Source organism: Rhea americana, unplaced genomic scaffold, assembly GCF_003343005.1.
Source record: "Rhea americana isolate MKP2758 unplaced genomic scaffold, rheAme1 scaffold_47, whole genome shotgun sequence".
In the NCBI taxonomy this organism is placed as follows: domain Eukaryota; kingdom Metazoa; phylum Chordata; class Aves; order Rheiformes; family Rheidae; genus Rhea; species Rhea americana.
Window position 1 is genome coordinate 2,404,822 of NW_028186612.1, and position 21,245 is coordinate 2,426,066.

A 21,245-nucleotide genomic window follows, 5' to 3' on the forward strand; every position below is an offset into this window, starting at 1 on the left:
ACCCCCCCCACCCCAGACACCTAAAGTTGCTGTGGGCTGCAGGGGATCACAGCGCTGGGCTTTGCTTGAAGTGGTATTTCTTTTGTGCGTGTACRTGCTGGACACGTTAGGACTGTAGGAAAGTGGTGGGCTTTTCGAAAATAGCGTGACCTCCATTGTCGGCGAGTCTCATCGCTACCTTGGCTGCCTGCAACAAAGCAAGCGCAGGCTGCAATTTCTTTTCTTTTTTCTTTTCTTTTTTCCTCTCCCCCTCTTTTTTTTTTTTATATATCTGTTATGCTTAATTTTTGGAATACAGAGGATTCATTGAGGAAAACATTATGTTCATTTTTAGCCCTTTGTTTGCAAATTTTCTGCAAGCCCAAATGTTCAGAAATGATGCTTTAATCGAGGAGTTTTAGAAAATACAGAAGGTGTAAAGAGATTTGCCTTGCGAGATGCATTACTAACACTTTTCCCTGGGCTATTACACTACTTTAATTTTGGTGCAAGTTTAAGTAATGCCATGCAGCAGTGAACTGTGCTGCAAATGGACCTGCTCTCGTCTTTCACTATCTTGTATTTATCCTCTTGCGCTTGAGAAAGGGAATAAAACTGGCTTCATTAGCTTGCTAATTAAACACAATGAAGTGCACGGCCTAAGGTTAATGGCAATGGCCTTTAAAAACACCGAACTCTTGAACAGGTGTGTGGGATGGATGGATATATGTGTGTGTGTGTGTGTATATATATATGTATATATTTTTTAATCTGTCATCAAATCCAGATGATTACAGCGCCAAGATAACCATTGCCACGGGTCCGTGGAGAGGAAGACGCCCCGTTAAAGAGGCAGGTAGGCAGGATGTTATTTTTAGTGGCGTTATTTAGAGACGCCCACCCAGGTCGGGCGCTGCGTGTTGCTCAGCCCGCTGCCTCCCCCCGCGCCGTTCTTCGGGGTGCGTTTCGGCTTGCTAAGGCAGAGTTAAAAATCYGCTGTCGCTGGACCAGGTAAGCGAGGGTCTGACGTGCGCCTGGGTAGTTAGCTGAAGTATTAACACACTGAAATTTGTGCTGTTTCTTGTATCTTTAAGCAACCCATCCAAGCTGTAATGCCTTTTTTGTGTTTTTTTTTTTCTCCTTTTTTCTTTTCCTTCTACTCGGTTGATGAGATAGTAAGAAACAGCCAATTAAAGCGGAGGTCTCCTACTCACCACGTTACAGCTGTCACCAAGCTCCTGTCCAGTCTGGTCTCCATCAACTAAAACACTCTTGTCAGGGTTATTTATTTATTTTTTTTTTTTTTTTGCGGACGGGGGTGCTTTACGTGACGGAGCAGTTGTAGACCTCCCCTGCTGGCAGTGGATAGATGATGGCAAAGAAAGAAACAGGCTAGCCTCGCTTTTTTTCCCCCCCCCTCCTTTTTCTTTTTTTCCCCCCTCCTCCCCCCCAACTCTTTCGGACCAGCACCGAGGGCTCTCCTGGTCTTCTTTTTCCCCCCTCCTCCCCCCCAACTCTTTCGGACCAGCACCGAGGGCTCTCCTGGTTTTCACCGGTTCTGGGAGGCAGTCGGGCCGCTCCTGCGGTGCCGGGGGACGCGCTGGGCACCGAGGGCAGCGGCTTTTGGAGCGTTGTTAATGGGATTACCGTCAGAGCCAGCCCAAGAATTTAGCCACTGCGATTTGCAACATGCCGGGGCTCTGCGGTCGGTTCCTCTGCGGGACAGACGCGTTTGCAGGTGGAAGAGGACCCAACAGACGTTRTCTTGGTTTATCCATGGGGAAGGAGGGGGAAGGAAGAGGTGGTTCTAGGCTGGGCATCCAGGGAAGGTCTATTTGCATGCTCTTCCCATGGGATGCATGATCCCAGAAAGTCAGGAGATCTTTGAAATAATAAAGTTGCTGCGCTTTTGAGCCTTGTAGTGAGAGGTGTTTCGGTGTCACGTTTTGAGGCCTCAGCTCAGGACCACGTCTTAAATTTCCTATTGCCACTAGCASTTGACCGTGTGGAGCTTGACTTGACGCCGGCTGAGATTTTAGCAGGCTTTCCGAGGCCGGTAAAAAYGTTACCGCCCTCGCGCCGAACGCAGCCGCCGGGACGGCGGTGCTCGAGCTCGCGCGAGCGGCCGGCGACTCGCGGCCGGACGGCGGCTGCGCCTTCGCCAGCGCGAGCTCTTCCCTCCCCTGCCTTTCTCCTGCGCTCCCCGCTGGGGGCCGAAACACGGGGCAGGTCGGGGCCTTCCTGGCGCGGCCGCCTCCGCGGTCCTCGGCGACGTCTGGGGCCGCGCCGGGCTCGTCCTGGCGGGGACGGAGCGAAAAGCGGCGCGGGCGCGGGGTGCCCTTTCGGCTCGCTGGTGGGGCTGGGGACCTGAAGCGAGCCTGCGAAAATGTTTGTTTCCTTAGTCACGCGGGAGCTGGTAGGAGTGAAACTTGTATCCATGTATATTTATTATAGCACGTAATTTATGGGACCTAACGTAAGTTTACCAGATAATCCTGTATTTGGCATTTTTAATACCCAGGGAGGCAAGGACCTGCCGCTGCCCGTGTGTCTGCACCTTCTACTTGGAGGGAGCGACTCTTCTGAAATCTCAGGCGCCGGTGGCGGGATAGGTCTCTCCGTTCCTTGGCTACTGCTCTGACCACCAGGTTGTCCATTTTTTCTTTGTTTGGAATTAAATTTGCTGGAAAAAATGGAGTGTTACGCTAACCTTTATACTGGAGGTRTCACTTTGCTTTCTCTCTACTCGCCCAGTTGTGCACTAGTGTATCCATTAGTGACACGTATATGGTCCTCCTGCTTTTGTTTCAGAAGGATAAAATGCATTCAGAAGAGGTGTAGGTCTTTTTTAATCACATGAGCTGCTTTGCAGATTGAGCTGCATAAATTTTTAATCCTGGTGGACATTTGCACAAATTGAGATAYGTGTTTTGAACTCTGCTCTTCACGTCCAATTTCTACTCGTATTATGATAAAGGCAGAAGAGRAGGGAGCTCACCGTGGCGGAGGTTTTGCATGACTCCTCCAGTAAAGTTTGAAGCAGAAGATGTTGCTGCTCTTTTGAGGGCAAAGACACCAAAGCTAGGAAAGATGAGCGTCTCTGGCACTTGTTGGACAAATCCTTAATCTTGAGTCTGTGCCAAGTTATCCTCTAATTGCAGTGGTGAAGGCCGTCATTTAAAAAAGTTTGAGTAGTTGACCCTGCACTGTAGCACCTTAGGTGCTGGGACTATCTCTCCTTTTYTTTCCTTTAGAGCTTTTTTTCGCCCTTTGCATAACCTGTTTTCTAACTGGTGGCAAAAGTTTAGCTTCCATATGCAGCAACTGTAGTGCTAATGTAATACTTACTCCTAATTTATTGCTCCGAGGTGTGAGATTTTAAGGGTCAGAGTGGGTGCGAGGGATAAAGTTAGCTCTGTTTGTCCATGATTTATCAGATGGTCAGTCCAGACTGCTAACTTTTCTTTCCTCCAGCATTATCTATTACAAAAGCATTGTGTGATGTGTGAAACTTTTAAATTTGGCTTTTAGGGATATTTTACTTATACGTGATTTACTCTCTGCAGCCAATTTTGAATTCCTAGGGAGGCAAGAATGCAAACGTGGGTCTGAAGTGAAGATATGTTCAGTGCAACTCTCCCTCATTTTCTTGTGAATTTAGAGGGGAAAAAAAATCAAGCAATGAGTGCACTGCAGGCTTTTTAAGCCCTTTCAGCCCATACTTGGGTTTTGCAAGCAGAAGATTACTTCTGTGGACTGCTGGCTCCTTCTGTTGCTTGGAGGAGTTGTCTGCAAATGGTGGTTATCTCTGTTGCTTGTTGAGACTTCTCTGGAAACCAGGACGCTTGAGCTTTGCAGATGTGATGGTTTTGGTCTATTTTATTCTGGTCTTTATGGTTYTGGTCTAGAAAGAGCTTGTTGAGTCACACTTGCTTAGATCCTGTGCTAGTTATTTGCTTTGTTTGAGACCYGTAGGCTGTCATGTGTAATTACTCTGTAATCAGTGGGTGAAACCACAGTTGACTTGAAACCCGGCTACTCYGCTGCACGGATGCTTGCAGTACCCTCTGGCATAGCCTTATCCCGGCAAGTTGAGTCTTGGGGTGGCCGAAACAGCAGCCCAACCTGCGTGCTCGTGGCCCGCTGACTTCTCAAAGTCTTGATTTTTTTTTTTTTTTATTTCTTTTAATTAATTAATTTCCTTCCCTGCTCTGACAACTGAAATAGAGCAGGCTTTTCTGTTCCCACTTTAGTTCGGGGGAGTAATTAATGGGTTAAGCATGCTAATCGCCTATATATGTGCACGCTGAGAAATGGGGTTGTCCTTGAGTTTTCATCGGGGAGGATCGGGTTACAGTGCAGCGGTTATTGGGTAGCTCTCTGCTGCGCTGAAGTTTGAACTCTGCTTTTCTTGCCTTCGTGTGCGTGCACAACTTATCAGCCACTTTTTTCCCCCTGTTTTTAGTAGGAAAAGTCTCTGCTAAAGCACGTTCTTATGCCTGAGACAATACGTTTTCCTGAATACCTGTTGCAGTCACGCTGGATAACTTGCACATGTGCTTGGCAGTGATCASTAATTAGATCCTAGCGGGTAAAGCTGGAGGTGGCAGCAGTAGGCACCGTTTCTGCCACGCCGCAATCAATTCTCCCCCTTGAAATTCCCTTTTACGCGAGGGATGCCGGGCATGTGGGAGGTAAGCCTCGTTAGTGCAATTGGGAAGAAATCGGAGAGGAAGATGGTGCGTTTGGTATTTGGGGTTGCCTTGTGGGCTGTTGCGTTTGGGTGTTCTCGAGTTGCTGTGCCTACAACCAAAATACTGCGCGTGTGCATGAATTCTGCGTACTTTGCCACAAAAATCTCCTAATTCGAGCTCCCTTGGATTCTTTCAAAATATCCCAGAGATAAATGCTCTTTTTTAAAACAAACTGTTGAGATAAACATTTTTAACTGATCGCTGTTGTTTTACTGCCTCGCTGATCTGATAGCCCCTAGTCCCTTCCTAGGGCTTCTGGTGCATCTTCTGCATGTGGAAGTGTGAAACAGGCCTGCAGAAAGGACAGGCTCGGCATGCTTAGATATAACAAGAAATTCCAGTGTAGGTTTTAATTGCTTTTTAGTGTCCTGGAAGCAACGCAGTGGCCCTTAGTGCTAAAACTTCAGGTTGCTTTGCAGAAGCTGTAGAGAGCCAAGTAGAGCATTTCTGCAAAAGTACGTGCTTGCTGTTGCTGGCAGTTCCCCTCCTGGGTGGAAGTCTGGCGTAAAGGTCATTCATTTACCCGGATTTGCAAGGTGATAGATGCTTGTCCAGAAACCCCACCAAGTRCAGCCTAACTCTGACCCTGTGGTTATACCGGTGACGGAGCCGAGTTTGTTGTCATCGGCGGCGAGTTCGGCCATCCCTAGCGGTGAATTTTCACGTCTATATTGTACCTGAGATAGCTGTGGAAGACTTTATAGATAATTTTTATAGCTATAGATAATTTCCTGTAGATACCTCCTGCTATCATCTAATGGGATGGACTTAGTGCTAATTAAAGCAAACATTGGATGCTTTTTTTTTTTTTCCATAGGTAATAGAATTTCCTTTCCCACACCATCCTGTACAGATTGGCTATTTATTATGCAAATAACAGCCAAAAAGAAGAAGAAGGAGGAAAAAAAAAAAAAAACTTCAAAGGCAACCGTGAGCCCCAGAGATGGCGATTACCCTGTTAGATAAGCACGATGCGGCCGGGTCTCGCCGCGTGCCTGCAGCCCCCTCGAAGGATCGCCGTAAACGCCTTTGAGACGGCCGGCGCGGAAAACTTTTGAAGCGCTGTGCGACGAGATAAAGTTTGCTAAAAATAGTGCCGCCTCTGAAAGGCGCTTGGAAACTCGGAGCGAGCCGGGAGTCGCTTTACAGGCATTGTCGGGAGGATTTCAGGGTCCCGCGGATGGGAGATGAATGTCTTTCTGTTATAGTAACAGCTGCGCTCCGTCCGTCGGGATATAGTGTTTGCCCATCCAGCTCGTAATAATTAAACAAAAGAGTTATTTCATAGCGGCCTCGGCGGGGGATTACGTTGGAATTTTATCTTTCTCCATTTAGGATTCTCTGACTCGATTAAAGCAAAATAATAATAATAAAAAAAGTTAACCTCTCACCTGGCCTCGCCGCTTCACAGAGACGGCTAATTACCGCGGGGAGGGAGCGAACGGGCAACTGGAGAGATTAACAAAATAAAATAAAAAAGTTGAAGTTCCACTAGTTTGCTTTTTTCACTAACGCGCTTGTCCTTGGCGCTGTAGGTGCTCTGATCCCCGCACCTACCTAAAATTTATTTTTATTTTTTTATTTTTTTAAATATAATAGTGACCCTCCTAGGAATAGCCACTTTGCAACTCACCACGGGTTAAAACGCGCCGAACGCCGCCGCTCAGCTTGAAGATCGCGGCGCGGGCGCGCGCGTCGGAAAGTTAAAACCTGGGCTGCGCTACGTTGAAGCTAATAAATTCCGCCGGTGAAACGCGGGTCCGAGGCTTTCCGCCGTTCGTTTAAACGCGGGTTAATGGGCAATAGCGGGAACGCGGCGTGGACCTGAGGATGGCGGTGACTTCGTGTGCGTTTCTCATCCGACTTCTGCTTATTATTTATTTTTTTTTAAAAAAGGGAATTTATATATAAAATTGATTTTTTTTGGGAGCCCTGGGAAGGAGAAGGAAACCATTTATTTCAACCCCCAAATTCCTCCGAGCTGTAGAAACATTGTCAAAGTAATTGTAGCCTTTTCAATTTTTCTCTGTAGCTTACTTCTGTGCAGTCTAAGGAAAAACTGCTCTGTTGATGGATGTCACTGGTGGTTTTTCTTTTTCTTTTCTCTTTTTTTTTTCTTACCTTGGGAGATATGCCACAAGTTATTGTGTGCACGATRTAAAATTGGTCCACACGTACAACTGTAAAAGTCTAGCTTTTTCTGAATATTGTGGATATATGTCTGCCAGTTTCTTCTGGATTAAGGTGTTATACCTTTGGTGGCTTGCTGCAGGGTATCATCTTAATCATTTTTGCTGTAATTTAATCATCTTAATTAAAACTGCATTGAATTGTGGAAAGTAATTTGGGCCTGGAGAGCTGTGGGTTTTGTATTTTTTTTTTTCCTGCTTGTTAGGAGATAGTAATGGTCTTGGCAAGATTCTGCTAAAAAGAAAAAAAATGAGCCCAGTGTACAAAAAGTCATGTTGCCAAGTTAGTACAATATTTCTCCAGCTAATTGTGGCCTTGAAGGGTATAATATAAAAGGTCAACTTTGTTAGTGAACTACAGGCTTCTCCTGCGAGACAGAAATCCGTGTCCTTATCAAGGATGAGATCGAGGCGCCTTGGTTACACAATTGAGCTTTGCTATAATTTGGACATCATTAGGCTCTTTATTAAAGCAGCGGAAGAGTCTAATCCATCTTTCCGGGCTTTGCTTTCTCTAAGGCATTTCTGGGTGGGAATTTGCAGGAGGACTTCCTTCTTTTCGAAGGGGTCAGGTGAAAAGTTGCAAAGTTTCCTGTGTTTTGGGCATCTTTTTTTTTTTTGCGCACAGTGTTTTTAAACGTTAGGCCACTCCACCACCTCTTCGCTGCTGCTTGAATTGAGCAGAGCGAGGAGGATCAAATCCCAGAAGGAGCAGCTGCTCCTTTTGGTTCGTCCTGTCCCTTAAAAACCTTTACGAAACCAGAATCTGTTAAAAATGTTTGGTATTACTTGTTCTTTAAACCYCAAACCAAAGCCCTTTATTTTATTTTATTTTTTTGGTGGAGGAGGACAGCAACTTTGACATGTGGTCACAGGACCGAATAGCGGTGGAAAGCGGTTTTTGTTCTTTTGCCCCTTTTTCATGGCAGGGGTCTTGTTTTCATTAGGATGTCGGTGCTCCTGGGGATGAGCTTTTGTGGCGCTGGTTTCTGGATTGTGAAACATAGCTGGCTCTTCCTGGTTTGGTCACTCTCACCCAGCGGATTTTTTTCTAGTGGAATAGATAAATTGTTCCCCCCCTCCCTTTTTGGACAGTTTGATCTGATTATAAAAGTTAGCGCTGTGTTTTGGCAGGGCTTCCTTCACAATGTTTTGGAGCCTCTAAATCTTGGTACCTTCAGCCCCGTTGCATTTGGGTACACGATGTGCTGTAAGTGCCCATGTCCTTGAGACATTAACGGTGCTGGAAAGGCTTGCAGGAGCAGCAGTATCAGATCATCTCCATGAATGACTAACTTCACTCTGATGCATCTTGAAGGTGATAGACCTTGCAGCGTACCTGTGGGATGCGGACGTGCTGGTTTTAGCACCCCGAAGCGGAGYGCCACGCTCTGCGGGGGGTGATGCCTGGTGCCGTCCCAGCGAGGGGAAGTCTGTGATCGCCCATCTCCAGAGGTGTCCCCAAAGATCCCGTTGGTCCAGGGGAAAATCCGAGGAGGTAGATTTCTATTGTCTTGATAATTTACGTATGGGAGAACTTCATCTCAAGCTTAGATTCTGCAAAAACACCTGGTCTCGCAGTAGTGTGTGCATCTCTGTAGTGACTCAGCTTGGAGTAACACGTTCTGTCTTCAAATACGAAAACCGTCAAAAACCCCCCCAGCTAACCAACCCACCCCTGAAAAAAACCACTTGTGAAGAGACCATGTTGTGCTTGCTGAAGAAGAAAGCTCTGTCCTGTACTTCTGGCATTCTGCAACTTCTTTCCTGGAATCCTACTTTTTGTCGAATTGGCTCGTCAAGGGCTCCTAAAGTCATCCTGGCTCCTTGACGCACCAGTGATGGGGATTTGGGTGAATGTTTGGCCGCATTTGAGTTAGTTTGGGCAGCACCTCATTTGCAACCTCCTGGCTAGTGATGTTTCCCAGGTGTCTGTCTAATGGATGCTTGTGCTCTTCAGGACCTCTTCCCAGGCTTCTCTGACGTATGCCAAAATTTACTCTTCGAGCTATTGCAGGGACTGAATGTTTCTGTGCTGAAAGAGTGAGCTTTCTCGGGCCGCAAGATTTTAGTGAAAGCTTTAGGTTGTGAACGTGTCATCGTCTCATTATGGTTCTTTACCACTTGGTGTTCTGTTGGTCTAAGCGATTTTAACTGTCTTCAGCCTAAATTGAGTGCTGCTTTCAGTATTTATAAATCGTACAACTGTTGAAACAACTCAAATCTCTACTTTCAGCAATGGCAGAGGGGTTGAAGACAAGAAGTGGTCTCTAAGGAATATAATGTGCTATATGTTAGGGTATAAATCAACCTCTGACTTGTGGATGTTGGGAGGAAAACTTCCTTTGGTACTTGTAATCCAGAGTCGACCGCCTATAAATCTTCTTGGATCTTCTGCTGAAGTGTCTGGTAGTCCTGGATAGCAGGTTTTGGATGTAGACCATGGTGTTGAGTGATGTGAAAAGCTACCCCTTCCTTTTCCAATGCCATGGATAGGTACTCAGTTTTGAGTAGATGGTTGTCAAACTAAGCATTTAAAAATGATTTCATTGTCCTGCTCTCTCCCCTCCCTCCCAGTAAAACCTGCAGAATTAACTTTGGATGCTGAGAATTGAAAGCAATCAGCAAAAAATATAACTATTATTATTATTTGCCTCCTGGAGTTTAAGATGTGAGAATGTAGGTTGGTTGTGTTTTCATACTACTACGATTTTTTTTGTTTATTTGTTTTTTCTCCCTGTCCTCTTCCTCAAGGGCTGGAAAACATTTTTCATTAGATGAAGATTTTGTATTTTCTTTAAAGGYTTGGTAGATGAGACTGTAGAAGACAAAAATCCAGCTTCTTGCTGGGTARTGAGAAATTCCAGGAAGGAAGAAAAGGGCAGGAAGTAACTGCTAATGTTTTTGGAGGTACAGGTTGGCTCATGTCAGCTGGAGAGGATGGTGCATGAAGTTTCTCATTGCATTGCAGGCTTTCTTCAAACCAAGGTTGTTTTTGTCTTTTTGTAGTGTAGTGCAGTTGCTAAAGCAGTCGGTCTCTCTTAGCAGCTCTTTTAGTGCTGCCGGTGAAGTTTCTGCTTGAAGGCTGAAGACTTGGGTCAGGTTAATGTGACCAGCTCTGGTCCTTTGGCGCTTTCTGTGAAGGACAGAACGTGTTTGACATCTCCAAGCTCTTTGTAGGAGGGAAAATTCTCCCCAGAAAGATTTTTGTATGAGAGCTCTCAAACTTCATCTGCTGGGAGAGTATCTGCTCTTGGTGCAGCTTTATGCTATTCAGCTGCCTTGTTCATCAGTATCAGGATCTAGAAGCTGCAGCATCAGCCACCTCCATCAAGACGAGGGACTRCATCCTCCACCTGATTAATACCTCGTCTTTGCGGGCTTCCTCTTCATCCCTGGTGGCATCTGGCACTTCTGAGATGTGGTGTTTACAGGAGGTTTCTTCTGGTGGAAAACATAGCTGGTAACAAGTGGCGTATGAGCTTGGGAGCTGGGTTTCTTTTTTTGATGAGTCTCTGTTATTTCTGATACGCCTTGTCTGCTTTTCTTCCTGCTATTTTTTTTTTCGGGGTGTGCTCTCTCCACCTTTCTTTCTTGGGGGAAGAAGTTGGTTGCTCTGGCTTGAGGAAACGTTTTCTCGCTTGTCGGAACAAACGTGGCTGAGCCCGGAGCACACTGGAATGGTTTTGCAGGTGCCTCTGCCAAGCTTGTCAGCAGTGGCTAGGCCAGGAGAGCCAGGATGCTTTACAGATTACACAGCTTTACAGATTTTTATCTCTGATTTACAGGAAGAGAGAGTAGCCTGAAGTCAGTCTTGGCTGCTCAGTAGAAGAGATGGCTGTCAGAGCCGAACTTGGGGTGGAGAAACCTCTCTCCGTCAAGAAGATGTTCTCCTCAGCTGCTCTTTGGACTTGGTGACAACTGATTTGCTATTAGTCCGGAGTTCTTAGAAACATGCCTGATAAGGGTTTTTTTTTTTATTTATCCCTTTCCCTAGCGGCTGGTTGGGGGTGGATGCTTGCAATTCTTTATGCATTTTTTTTTCTCTTCAGCTCCTTATGTTCGACCGGCTCTGGAGGCTGGTGTGAGCCTGTTTTCCCGGAGCTCCTTCCTGGGCTGGCTGCCTCCCGGCTGCTTGGCATATATATAGATATGTATGTATAAATATATATATATATATATATATATTTATTTATATAATATATATGTATGTATATATATATATGTATATATTTATTTTTTGCAAGGTCTGATGGATTCTGCTGTGATCTGATGGATTTTGGCTGCAATGTAAAGATGTCACGGGGCGCAGCTCGCGTGGACTTGCGTTAAACCTGCTCCCTTCCCTTGCTTCCCGTAGTGCTTTCTGTACCCTTCCCTTTAGCRGTTTTGTTGTTTTGCGGAAGATGAGCTGTCGTGAGCTAAATCACAAGTGGGCAACAGGTAACCAGACCGAATTAATTCGCTAATGTCCTACTAAACTTGTTCTGCCTACCTGCGTATCTTTGGAAATGCCTTTTATGTGGACTGTAAATTAAGTTGTTCTTGTTGATCTCACTTCAAAGAAGCTGCAGGAGAAAGTTAATAGGAACTGCTGAGAGAGCTCTTCCTAGAAAGTGCCCCCCACCAAAAAAAAAAAAAAAAGAAAAAGAAAAAGCATCTCTTTTCCTCTTTTCTATTCTAGCTTTGGAAAATTAGGGAAATATTTATTTTGCCTTTTCTATTTCTCTTTTTCATAATTAAAAAGAAGAAAAAACCCTATGTCTTAAATATTATCTTTTCTTGCAGATTTCATCTTAAAATATTCRTTAAGACATTATTGGTTCGAAGTATTGTGGTTACCATCATGACAGTAATGTCATTTTTGATGATATTTTATAATGATACTYGAGGGGGGAAAAAATAGCCTGGAAATACTTGTTTCCCAGGTTTTTCAGTTTTCCCAACTAGATATGAGCCTGAAAGGGAAATGGAGCCGTTCCTTTCTGTTGTCGAAGTTGACCTCATGGCAGGAGATTGATGTTTAAAATAATTCTACAGTTCTAGCAGTTTACAGTGGATCTTAAAACATGCTTTCCTTTTTTTTTTTTTTTTTAAAAAAAAAAGGTTATCTTATTTTTAGGGATTTGGAGGGCCCTAATTCCCAGGAGAGGGAAGGAAGAGGGGACCCTTAGGAATGCCTAGTGCTAATATGATTTGGAGAGGAAGGAATAGGGTGGTAGGAAGTTTTTGCAGCTAAAAAGACAAGATGGCTCGTTGCTGTTTCTTTTCAGCACTTCCTTCACTTTTTTAAATTTTTGCACCTTTTCTGCTTCCACACTTTAGGATCACGCAACTTAATTTTTGGTATCTCCATCTCCTACGTATTTATTTGCCCATTCCTCTGCTAAGTTCCTCCTGATGAAATCAAGAGACACCGCTTTCCTTCTTCGGGGCTGGACGAGCAGCACTAGGGCGTACTGCAGAGCAGAGAGGCCTACGGCGTGCGCCGCTGTTGCCTGCCTGTGTACCTGGGCACTCGTTGGCGCGGAAGGTGTTGCAAAATTAGCTGGGATGTGAATCTGCAGCAGCCTTGCTGGGCCTCRGTCCCTCGCTCTGCAGATGCCCTTCGTGCATGGGAATGCTGCAAGAGCTTTTCCACCTGAAATTTTCAACAGGATTTGAGACAAGGATTTTTTTTTYCCCCCTCCCAGAAGTGATGCCCCCTCTGAATTTTCCATGGAGAAATTAATACTTGTTGTCTAGCTTGTAACTGAAAGCCTAGGCTGGCTGTGGGGCACTTACAAGCCTGCAGGTCCTGGAGTACAACTTGAAAATTCCTGGTGTTAGAAAAATAGAGCAGGGGGGAGAAAATAGCTTGAGAGGTATTTGAGAGTCTAAGGCTGATGCTTTTTTTTGCTTGACAGCACCCTGGATAACCTCACCTCCCAAACTGGTCATGGTGGCTGACACAACCCCTATTTTTTTCCAAGTCAAACTACCTTTTCCACAAAACACAAAGGTCACTCTGTGTGCGTGCAAACCTTCCATCTGTGAAAGAAATACTGTAACCTTTGTCCGTGTAGGATTCACCTCAGTTGATCTGTGCCACATGGCCCTCAAGGTAAGCTGGGTAAGTGGCTAGCAGTCAACGTGGAGAAAGGGCAATCCCATTTGAGGCTCACCTGATGCYCGCTGACGTTTTGCTTATCTGGAACGAGAAGATTTCGTATGGAAACTGCTTGGCTAGTCCTGAGTTCGTGCAGACTCTTGCAACGTATTAATCTTGAGGGGGAATTACAGCTTTATAAAATGAGGAAGGTTTTATTCTGTGGTGAAGGCTTCCCTCCCCCCCCACTGTCTGCATATGTCTGCTGGAATCTCTTACGCGTTTGCAAGCCTCACGTTAGACATGTTGAGAAGCTGAGTGAAGACGTTTCTTGTGTAGTTAAATACGTGCATTAGTTCTGCAAAATCAGCCTACTTAGTCATCCCTCTGCTTACTTTTTATAGCTGATAATAACTGCTGCATTTTCCCCACTTTGGGGTGGGATTGATATGTTTGTGCTCGCTGTGTAGCCCTCCTTGGGCACTTACAAGAAGGCTAGAGTTTGCAAAGTGCTTTAAAATGAAGTTGTCACTATTGCAGTGTATCAGTGTCTTAGCAGATGCCGTGCCCTACCTTAGGAAGCGTTCTGGGACAGATCGTTTCCCTAGAATGAAGTTGCCTGAGTCAGTGTTTTGGGCAGTCGATATGTGTGCGCTGCGTCAGGAACGGTTACAGGAAACTCCCCTGCCTCTCTCCAGTGTAGTGGTTTTGTTTTGAAAGGGGTCTAGAGTTTATAACCATCAAAAGTAAATTTGGACTTCTCTGCTTTTTTGATATTTAGGAACCAGCCTTTGTGGTGGCATCTTGATGCTTTCTGGCTGCTCTTGACTCTGTGCCAAGGCTACGGGATTCTTGAGTTTAMAGTCCAGCTTTCCATTGCTATCTGATTTTGGACATGTTTTCAGCATGCAACAAATGAGAGTGGTCCTGCTTTGGCTCAGGAGCTGGTACATACTCCTGTCCTTATCCTAACTTTTAGGACTTGATTTGGCAGAACAGGTGCCATGCCTGCAGGAGATGTTTGTTAATGCAATTAAATGCTTGTCATTGGTCGTAAACGCAAACTTTTAATAACTTTTTTGCCCCTTTGATTGACATAAGTGATGTCTCCAGTGGAAAAGGCAGCACCATTTCCATTTATTTCCTCTCCCCTGGTCCCCCAAAGCTGGAGTGTATTTGGGAATCCTTTGCCATGATACCAGCAGCACCTTCTTGTGCTCTCGGCTCTCGCTGCTGTTGGCCAGCAATTGTCTGCTCTTTCCATGTCTCACCCAGCTGGCCACTGCGGTGAGGCTGTTTCACACTGTGCTGTTTGCTGTGTGCAACCAAAGTGCAGGAAAAACCTGGAGAAAAAGCTAAGGGTCGCATGTCCGAAGAGGACAGAGGAAGGAGGGAGGCTGGGCAGCTCCTCTGTCAACTTGGCAAGCTGTAAGCTGGGCTCTTCTCCTTTAAGCGCTCTGTCCATGTAACCTTCTACAGTTGCATCTCTTCCAACATTCCTGATTTTGCTTGGCCCAGCGCTCGTTTCCAAGATAGCCTGCTGGGTGCTCTTTAAAACATACTGTAATCCRGACGTTGGCTCCATGTGGTCTGCAGGCCACCAGCCAGGCTGTCAGGCGGGAGCCACTCTGCCAGGCCCAGCCTGACCCTGCACAGGGAAAGTGCTTGGGCCATGCTTGCTGCTGGGTGCAGCTCTGCTCCCTGCAAGGGGCTGAAGGGGACCCCCCTGTGCCCAGCAGCGTGCTTTCCAGCTGAGGTACTACTGTGTATTTTGGAGTGTTAGATGGGATTTTTCCTTCCATGAAGGAATTGCCCTGCATTAAAACACCTGCATGGAAAAGCTACTGCTGTCTTGGTAGGATCATGTTTTTGRAGTGCCTTCAAAACTGAATTTACAACTGAATCACTTTTTTTTTTGTTTTCATTCTTCTTCAAATTCATCCCAACTTTCTCTTCTTTAAAAGTAGTAACGCTGCAAACCTCTCCAGCTACTGTTACAAAATGAATGAGTTATTCTAGCTAAATGGAGTAAATGAGGATGGAAACACCCCTGGAAATAGTGCAGATTCTGAAGCAGCTGTTGGCAAAAYTAGTCAGCATTTCATATGCGCTGGACCCCAAAAAGAAATGCTGTCTCACTGGAGTGATTCTTTCCTTTCACCTTCATTCCGTTATAAATGTATTACAGTCAAAAATGCCGAATTGTGTGAGCTGTCTCATCACTGGCAGAGGTCTCAAGTCTGCTGTGTAAGAAGGCAGTCCTTCCTTTTGTGGCAGCTAGTTTCTCTTCCTCCATCAGTCAGCTGGTGACCAAACATCTTTCTCCGATAGTGGAGTTTGCCTTGTAGCTATGTGTCYGCTCCTGCCCCCGATGAGCTGTTTCCTTTTCTTTTGTGTTCAATGAATGTCCCAGCAATAGCACAAGTAAAAGAAGAATTTACAATAACTTGAGTAAATCCTAACAGAATTCAACAGGACTGAGGAGGGATGCATCAGGGACACTTGGTGGCATTCACGAATGTCTCCGTTTTCCTCTAATGTTCTCCTGAAGTCTGCCTCACTATAATGCTCGTGGGCCAGATCCAGTTTCTCTGAAGTTTTCGATGTTCCCAAGGGTAATTCCTATGCACTCTTTAATTTAGGCATGTAGTTAGCAATTGGGAGCCTTTCCTGCCTGACCGACTGGGGGAGACAAAACAGCCTGGATCAGGACCAAGAATGGAACAACCGTCGTGCCTCTTGACTTGTTTTCCTTTTGGATGCAYAATCAAAAATTCTCCCAGCAAACTTGCCCTCCTTTAGTGGAGAGAACATTACTGCAAAKGAAAATGCAGAGAACCAAATTCTACTCGCTGCTGCCACCTCATCGCTGGTAAAGCGTGTGTCCCTTTAGACTCCCTTCTTAAATGTCTCTTCTTTCCAGTCCAAATTGCTTCTTAATCCATCAGGCTTGCTATTTTTTTTTTTTTTGGTGCATGTTTGCAGGTCCTGTCTCTGGCCCAGCCTCTTGCAGTTTCCAGCAGCTACTCTGTTCTGCCTGCTTGGGAGCAGATGGTAGTAAAGTCCAGGCATGGGCTTTCCATTGCTGGCTGGAGTAAGATGCCATTAGTTTCTGAATCAGTCCAGCTTTAATGCCTTGCTGTCAGGGATATTTGAGTGTTACAAGGACCATCTTCCCAAAGGGGGAGGAAACCTCCCATAAACTCTTTAAACRCTTGCAATCAAGTGTCTGCAAGCTTGTGCAACCAACTCCCGAAAGATTGAAGGAACCTGTGAGATGTTCCTGATGAGTATCTTGGAAAAGGAGAGGATGTAAAGAAGTTTTGGCTCTCTCCAAGTGACTTAAATTTGACTTTGTGTATTGAGGAATTCCTGCTTTGTATGGAGTAGAGCATTTGAAAACCAAAAAACATGTAAGCGAATAAAAATCAAAGCTGTATAAAGTATTGTAAGCTTTCTTATCTTCTGAAACCCAAAGCATGTAATTTCTCAGAGTTTGGTGCAATGGTTAATATAATTGGTCTTTGGACCCTGTTATGAGGTATGTCCCACAAATAAATAAATAAATAAATAAATAAATAAAACAGCCTCTCTATTTTCCCCCTTCCTGGAGTCCAAGCTGCCTCATCTTCTGCCACGTCCATGCATCCTCTAGCGCTGCTGCAAAGCTGAAGGCTTACTTTGATTTTTTTTTTTTGATACGTTTTAGCAAACGCAATCTTGAGGGAATGCTGGCAATTTATTTCCTGTCACATCGTAGTGACTGTTAGTTAAAAACTCCTGCAGCTAACTCCGCAGCACCCAAATAAATTTTTGAAGCGTTGCGTGCGATCCGACGGCACGTGGCCCTGAACAGCAGCTTCAAACTAGGCCACGCTCTGATTTTGGTGGTGGCGAGGTGCTTGCGAGCCCTGGCTCGGGGACTGAGTGGGTGTGTTGTTGCGGTGGTATCCACTAATGTATGCTACCTATTCTGCGATAAATTTTACTGGAGGTGAGGCACAAGTAGCGTTGGGATGATGTGGTTGGGCAAGGCAGGTACGGCTCTGCTTCGTTCCTCTCCCAGGACCGCCCTGGACTGCGGATGAGAACTTCCCCGCTTTACCCTCGCTAGGATTTGAGTGATGTAGCTAGGTGCGGTTTTTATCTGATGGTAAAAATGCCATTTTTTTGGGGGGGGATTTCACCTGTTATTTGCTATGTTTTAACTAGAATTGTAGCCTGAATGGCCGCTGCTGTTTCTTCCCACTGCACGTGAGGTCAMAGACCTTCCATACCTCATCTGAAACCTAAAAGCGCTTGGTGAACGACACAGTTTTAATAAGCGTACTCTAGCTTGTGTTGTGCTGATACAATGCTTTAAAATGCTACGTGTGCTATTTGGTTGGGACTTTCAGTTGTACGCTCCGTGTGCTTTGAAAATCACCGCTGTTCTCTGGGCAGGCTCCSTTGCAAGGGGAGGATCGGGAAGCTGAAGGGTCTCAAGCTGCGGTGATCTGCCTCCAAAATCCTCAGCCCTGCTGAGTCCTGCGGGAGCTGTGAAGATATCGCCACTTTGGAAACTTTTTGCAAGTCTCAAATTCTGCCCCATGCCATGCACCATTCCTGCAAGGCTGAACTTTACTCCTGCTCCTTCCAGCCGCTGTGGTTATTTTTTTTTGTACATGCAAAACTTTTTGCCTTGCATTTTTATTTTTTTTATTTTTAATCTGAATTACAAGCCTAACTTTTGCTGTCTTCTACAATTTGAGCATAAAAGCTTCCGAATTGCCGCCCTGCTTTCCGAAGCGGCGGGCGAGCGTGCAGAGCTCGGTGCAGTAGGTCATCAATGTAACGCGYGTATTATGGCCATGCCTTGGCATTTGTTTTCCGTTTGTAATCCAACACCCAGCTGCTTCGGCGTCAAACTACAAGCAGCTATTTAGTGGTTCGGCTAGTGTTAAGGAATGCATTGTGGTGCTGTTTACTTCATTATGTGGAAGGTTTGTRTGTAGTACAGTGAGGCTCAATTTAAAAACAAAACAAAAAATAAAAGCTGAAAAACCTGTGCCAGGAAGTAAAAGCTTAATGTAATTGTTAACCTGAGTTGAGGGACAGCGAGTGAAAATCAGGTTTGTGTTCTTGTGTTCTGCAGTCATTGCAAGCATTCTTGATGATGAGAGCAGAGATTACTTTCAGTGTGACAGGGAACTGGACCAAAAAAAAAAAAAAGTCTCCATCTCCTCCTCTGTTGCAGCTGTTGTGTTGCCTCTCCATCTCTGGCTGGGCAAAAAAGTGCTGGAAAAACCACACCCAGGGCAGTAAATGGTGGTTCCACTCTGTTCGCGTTTCCCATGCCCCACATGCCAAGCGGAGGGGACTTTGGGTGCCCATGCRTGCCGTCTTGGGAGGGAAGGGATTTCTAGGACACATGTGCAAGAGGGTTTTGCAAATTAAATGTGATGCCTGCAGGAGATGTCCAAGTGCTGGTGAGCCAAAACGCTCTATGTGTAAGAATGATTTCCAGCTCTTCCACTTGTTTTAGTGGCTCAGGCCCCTCTTCGGACCCCTTTCCAAGTGAGAGACGGAACCTGGGGAGTTGACAGTGTAGACATTCATCTGATAGATGAGGAAGCTTAAACTGGAATATGGTGTAGAGGCCATCAAGCAACCCTTGGATATRCTTGCTTTTTGATGGTCCTGATCCAGATTGATATTTTATTTGCGGACTTGAAGGTACAGATATTTCCAGTTCCAATAGCCTGAATTCCCTTATTTTATTCAAATAGCAAAAGGYGAGTTGCCCTGTGCCTTAATTCATATTGTCTGTTAGTGAAAGTGCATGAGGTAAAATTGGATTGAGTTCATTACATCTAGTTGGACAATTAGGATGCTGCTAACTGGTTGTTGAAAGGGTGGTAGTAAGCAAGGCTTTTGCTCAGCTGATGAGGTTTTTGTGTGTAGGCCCCCTGAGCTGCTCTATGTCTTTTGGAGGCCAAGAAGCAGAGATAGGAGGTTTTGAMGTCTTGGTGCTCCAAGAGAAGAGGTAGAAGATGGCAGTTCTCTTCCTGCTCCTCCACAGGTTGCCATTGCCATGAAGGTGTTTAGTTGGCTCTGAAAAGCTGTTCTGAAAGGTAGAAGACTAATGTGCTGCCTCTGAAATTAGAAATGATTAATGGGGGATATTCTAGCTCCTGCAGCATAGCAGCTGGCATCAGAGGAGCGATGCAAGGATGCAGCGAAACTTGGGGAGCTCAGCCCTTGCCATCGACTCACTGCTGCTGATGCATTTRGTAGGATCAGGGCAAGGGTGATTAACAGGCTCCCAGTTCGGAGCCGACCATGCGCAGAAGGAGCCACGTCCCGGGGCGCTGCCAGGAAGGCGAGACATGAACTTGTCTTGCCCAGAARGGCAGCATGTGCTTGTGGTCTCCTGGTAGGGCCACCGCACTGCGGTGGGAGCTGGAAACGCTCAAGCAGATGTGGTGCTTAGTAATTGGGCTTTGCTGGTCGGAAGCGTTATTACATACCGAGGTCGCTTTGTGGTTTTGCTGGAACAGTGAGAGTTATAATCTGCTCTTTCTACTTCATAAGTTTGGCCCATTGAGCTCCCTCTGCTTCCTTTAAGATAGGAAAGAGTAAACGTGGAATTAGGGTATAAATCTAACGGTGGCTTGACTTTATGACCTGGTCACGCTGCAGAGCAGTTTTTTTTTTGTTTGTTTGTTGTTTTTTAATTTTGGGCTACAGATCAGTCATTTGTTATTGGAGTATCTAAAGACGATACTGTTCTTCCGAGCTTCTTGCTGTTTGTGTGGAACCAACGGTCAGTCTTGGTAGCTGTACGGTAAACTATCAGGTAAGGAGATAAGGAAGTCCAAAGTGATGGGTGACATARTTATTTAGTAGAACTGTCTTAAAATGCACTTGACTTTATTTGTGCCAAATGCCCCATGGCGTGTTTAGCTGCATCGGACTTAGCAGATCTTTGAATCAAAAAATAAATGCCATAAACCTTMCATATCGCTGACATATTTTTGAGAATGCCACTATATCCAGCAAGCGAACTGTGCTGGGCTCTGCTRTGTGTTTAATGAGTAAAGGCTGGAGCACTGACCTTTTCCACATCCATCTATCTATCTATGTGTGTGTGTGTATATAACATAGATATATAAAATAATTTTTTTGATGTGATACTGCTAGTAAAGACTTGAGTCCCATTGCCCTGAGTTTGCAGCTAGAGTCACAYTGTTATCAGAGCAACTCAGCATTGCTTATCAAGTCGCTGGAGAGGAGTTCAGTTTCGGGACCAAAAGGAGAACCTCCTTTTTTTTTTTTTTTTTTTTTTTTTGGTGGAGGAATGAATTCCAGAGAAATTGGAGAAAAATTAGTCTGCGCCAGCCCCTCTTTTGGACATTGCACTGATGGAGGTTGGTGAGCATGGAGGTGCTCCTTCGTGGACAAGAAACACAGGCGCCCTAAAATTTAGCATAGTGGCAGCATCCTTTAGAAACAGATCTCTAACATGTTACTTTATTGGAAAGAGCAACTTTTTTTTTTTTTTTTTTTTTTTTTTTTTTTTTTTCCTCCCAAAGCCAATTAGAAGCACTGTCGAGGCATCTCTTAATTCCGTTAAGCTTGTTGTCCTTTATAGAGGTGGCAAAGACAGCTCTTCCTGCTTCAAAGCAGGTGCTTCCAGAAGGGTTTCTCCTCGTGTAACAGCAGCCTTTAGATTCAGAGAGGCGTTGGATCTTTCTAACGTGTTCAGCTGCGAAATGGTTATTTTCCAGCTCTTTTTATAGCAGAGGGCACGTAAAAGTGGATGTGTGGATTTCATTTCACTGTTTTCCCTGTCAGTGCAGGTTAGGTATCTTGTCATATTTTGCAGTSGCTTTCATTAAAGTGGTTTCCAAGCAATAGCACTTCAGTAGGTTTTGTTTTGTGTGGTTATTATTTTTCTCCCTCTCTCTCCCTCCTTTTCTAGCAGCGTGTTCCAGGTTGGGTTATCCCAGAATCACAGAATGGGCAAGGTTGGGAGGGACCTCTGGAGATCATCTAGTCCAACCCCCCTGCTCRAGCAGGGTCACCCGCAGCATGTTCAAGATGGCCAAAGCAAGCTAGTCATGTTTTTGATGCCTCCTCATCCAGCATGCCAATTTTTCCAAACAAATTGGAAGCAGCTGGTACCTGTGCCCTGTTTTTATTYTCAGCTCCCCTTCCAAGATTTAAAAACTAGCTGATGGCTTCTTATATGTT

General features: G+C 45.3%; 1 protein-coding gene across 1 annotated transcript in view; it reads left to right on the forward strand.

Moving 5' to 3' along the window:
* Positions 1-21,245, forward strand: part of ACVR2B (activin A receptor type 2B) — a 133,306-nt gene that overhangs the window by 32,851 nt on the left and 79,210 nt on the right. Inside the window, exon 2 of the mRNA XM_085316419.1 lies at positions 767-835. Within this exon, the coding sequence (XP_085172545.1) occupies positions 767-835 (69 nt within the window). The remainder of the gene's footprint in view (positions 1-766; positions 836-21,245) is intronic.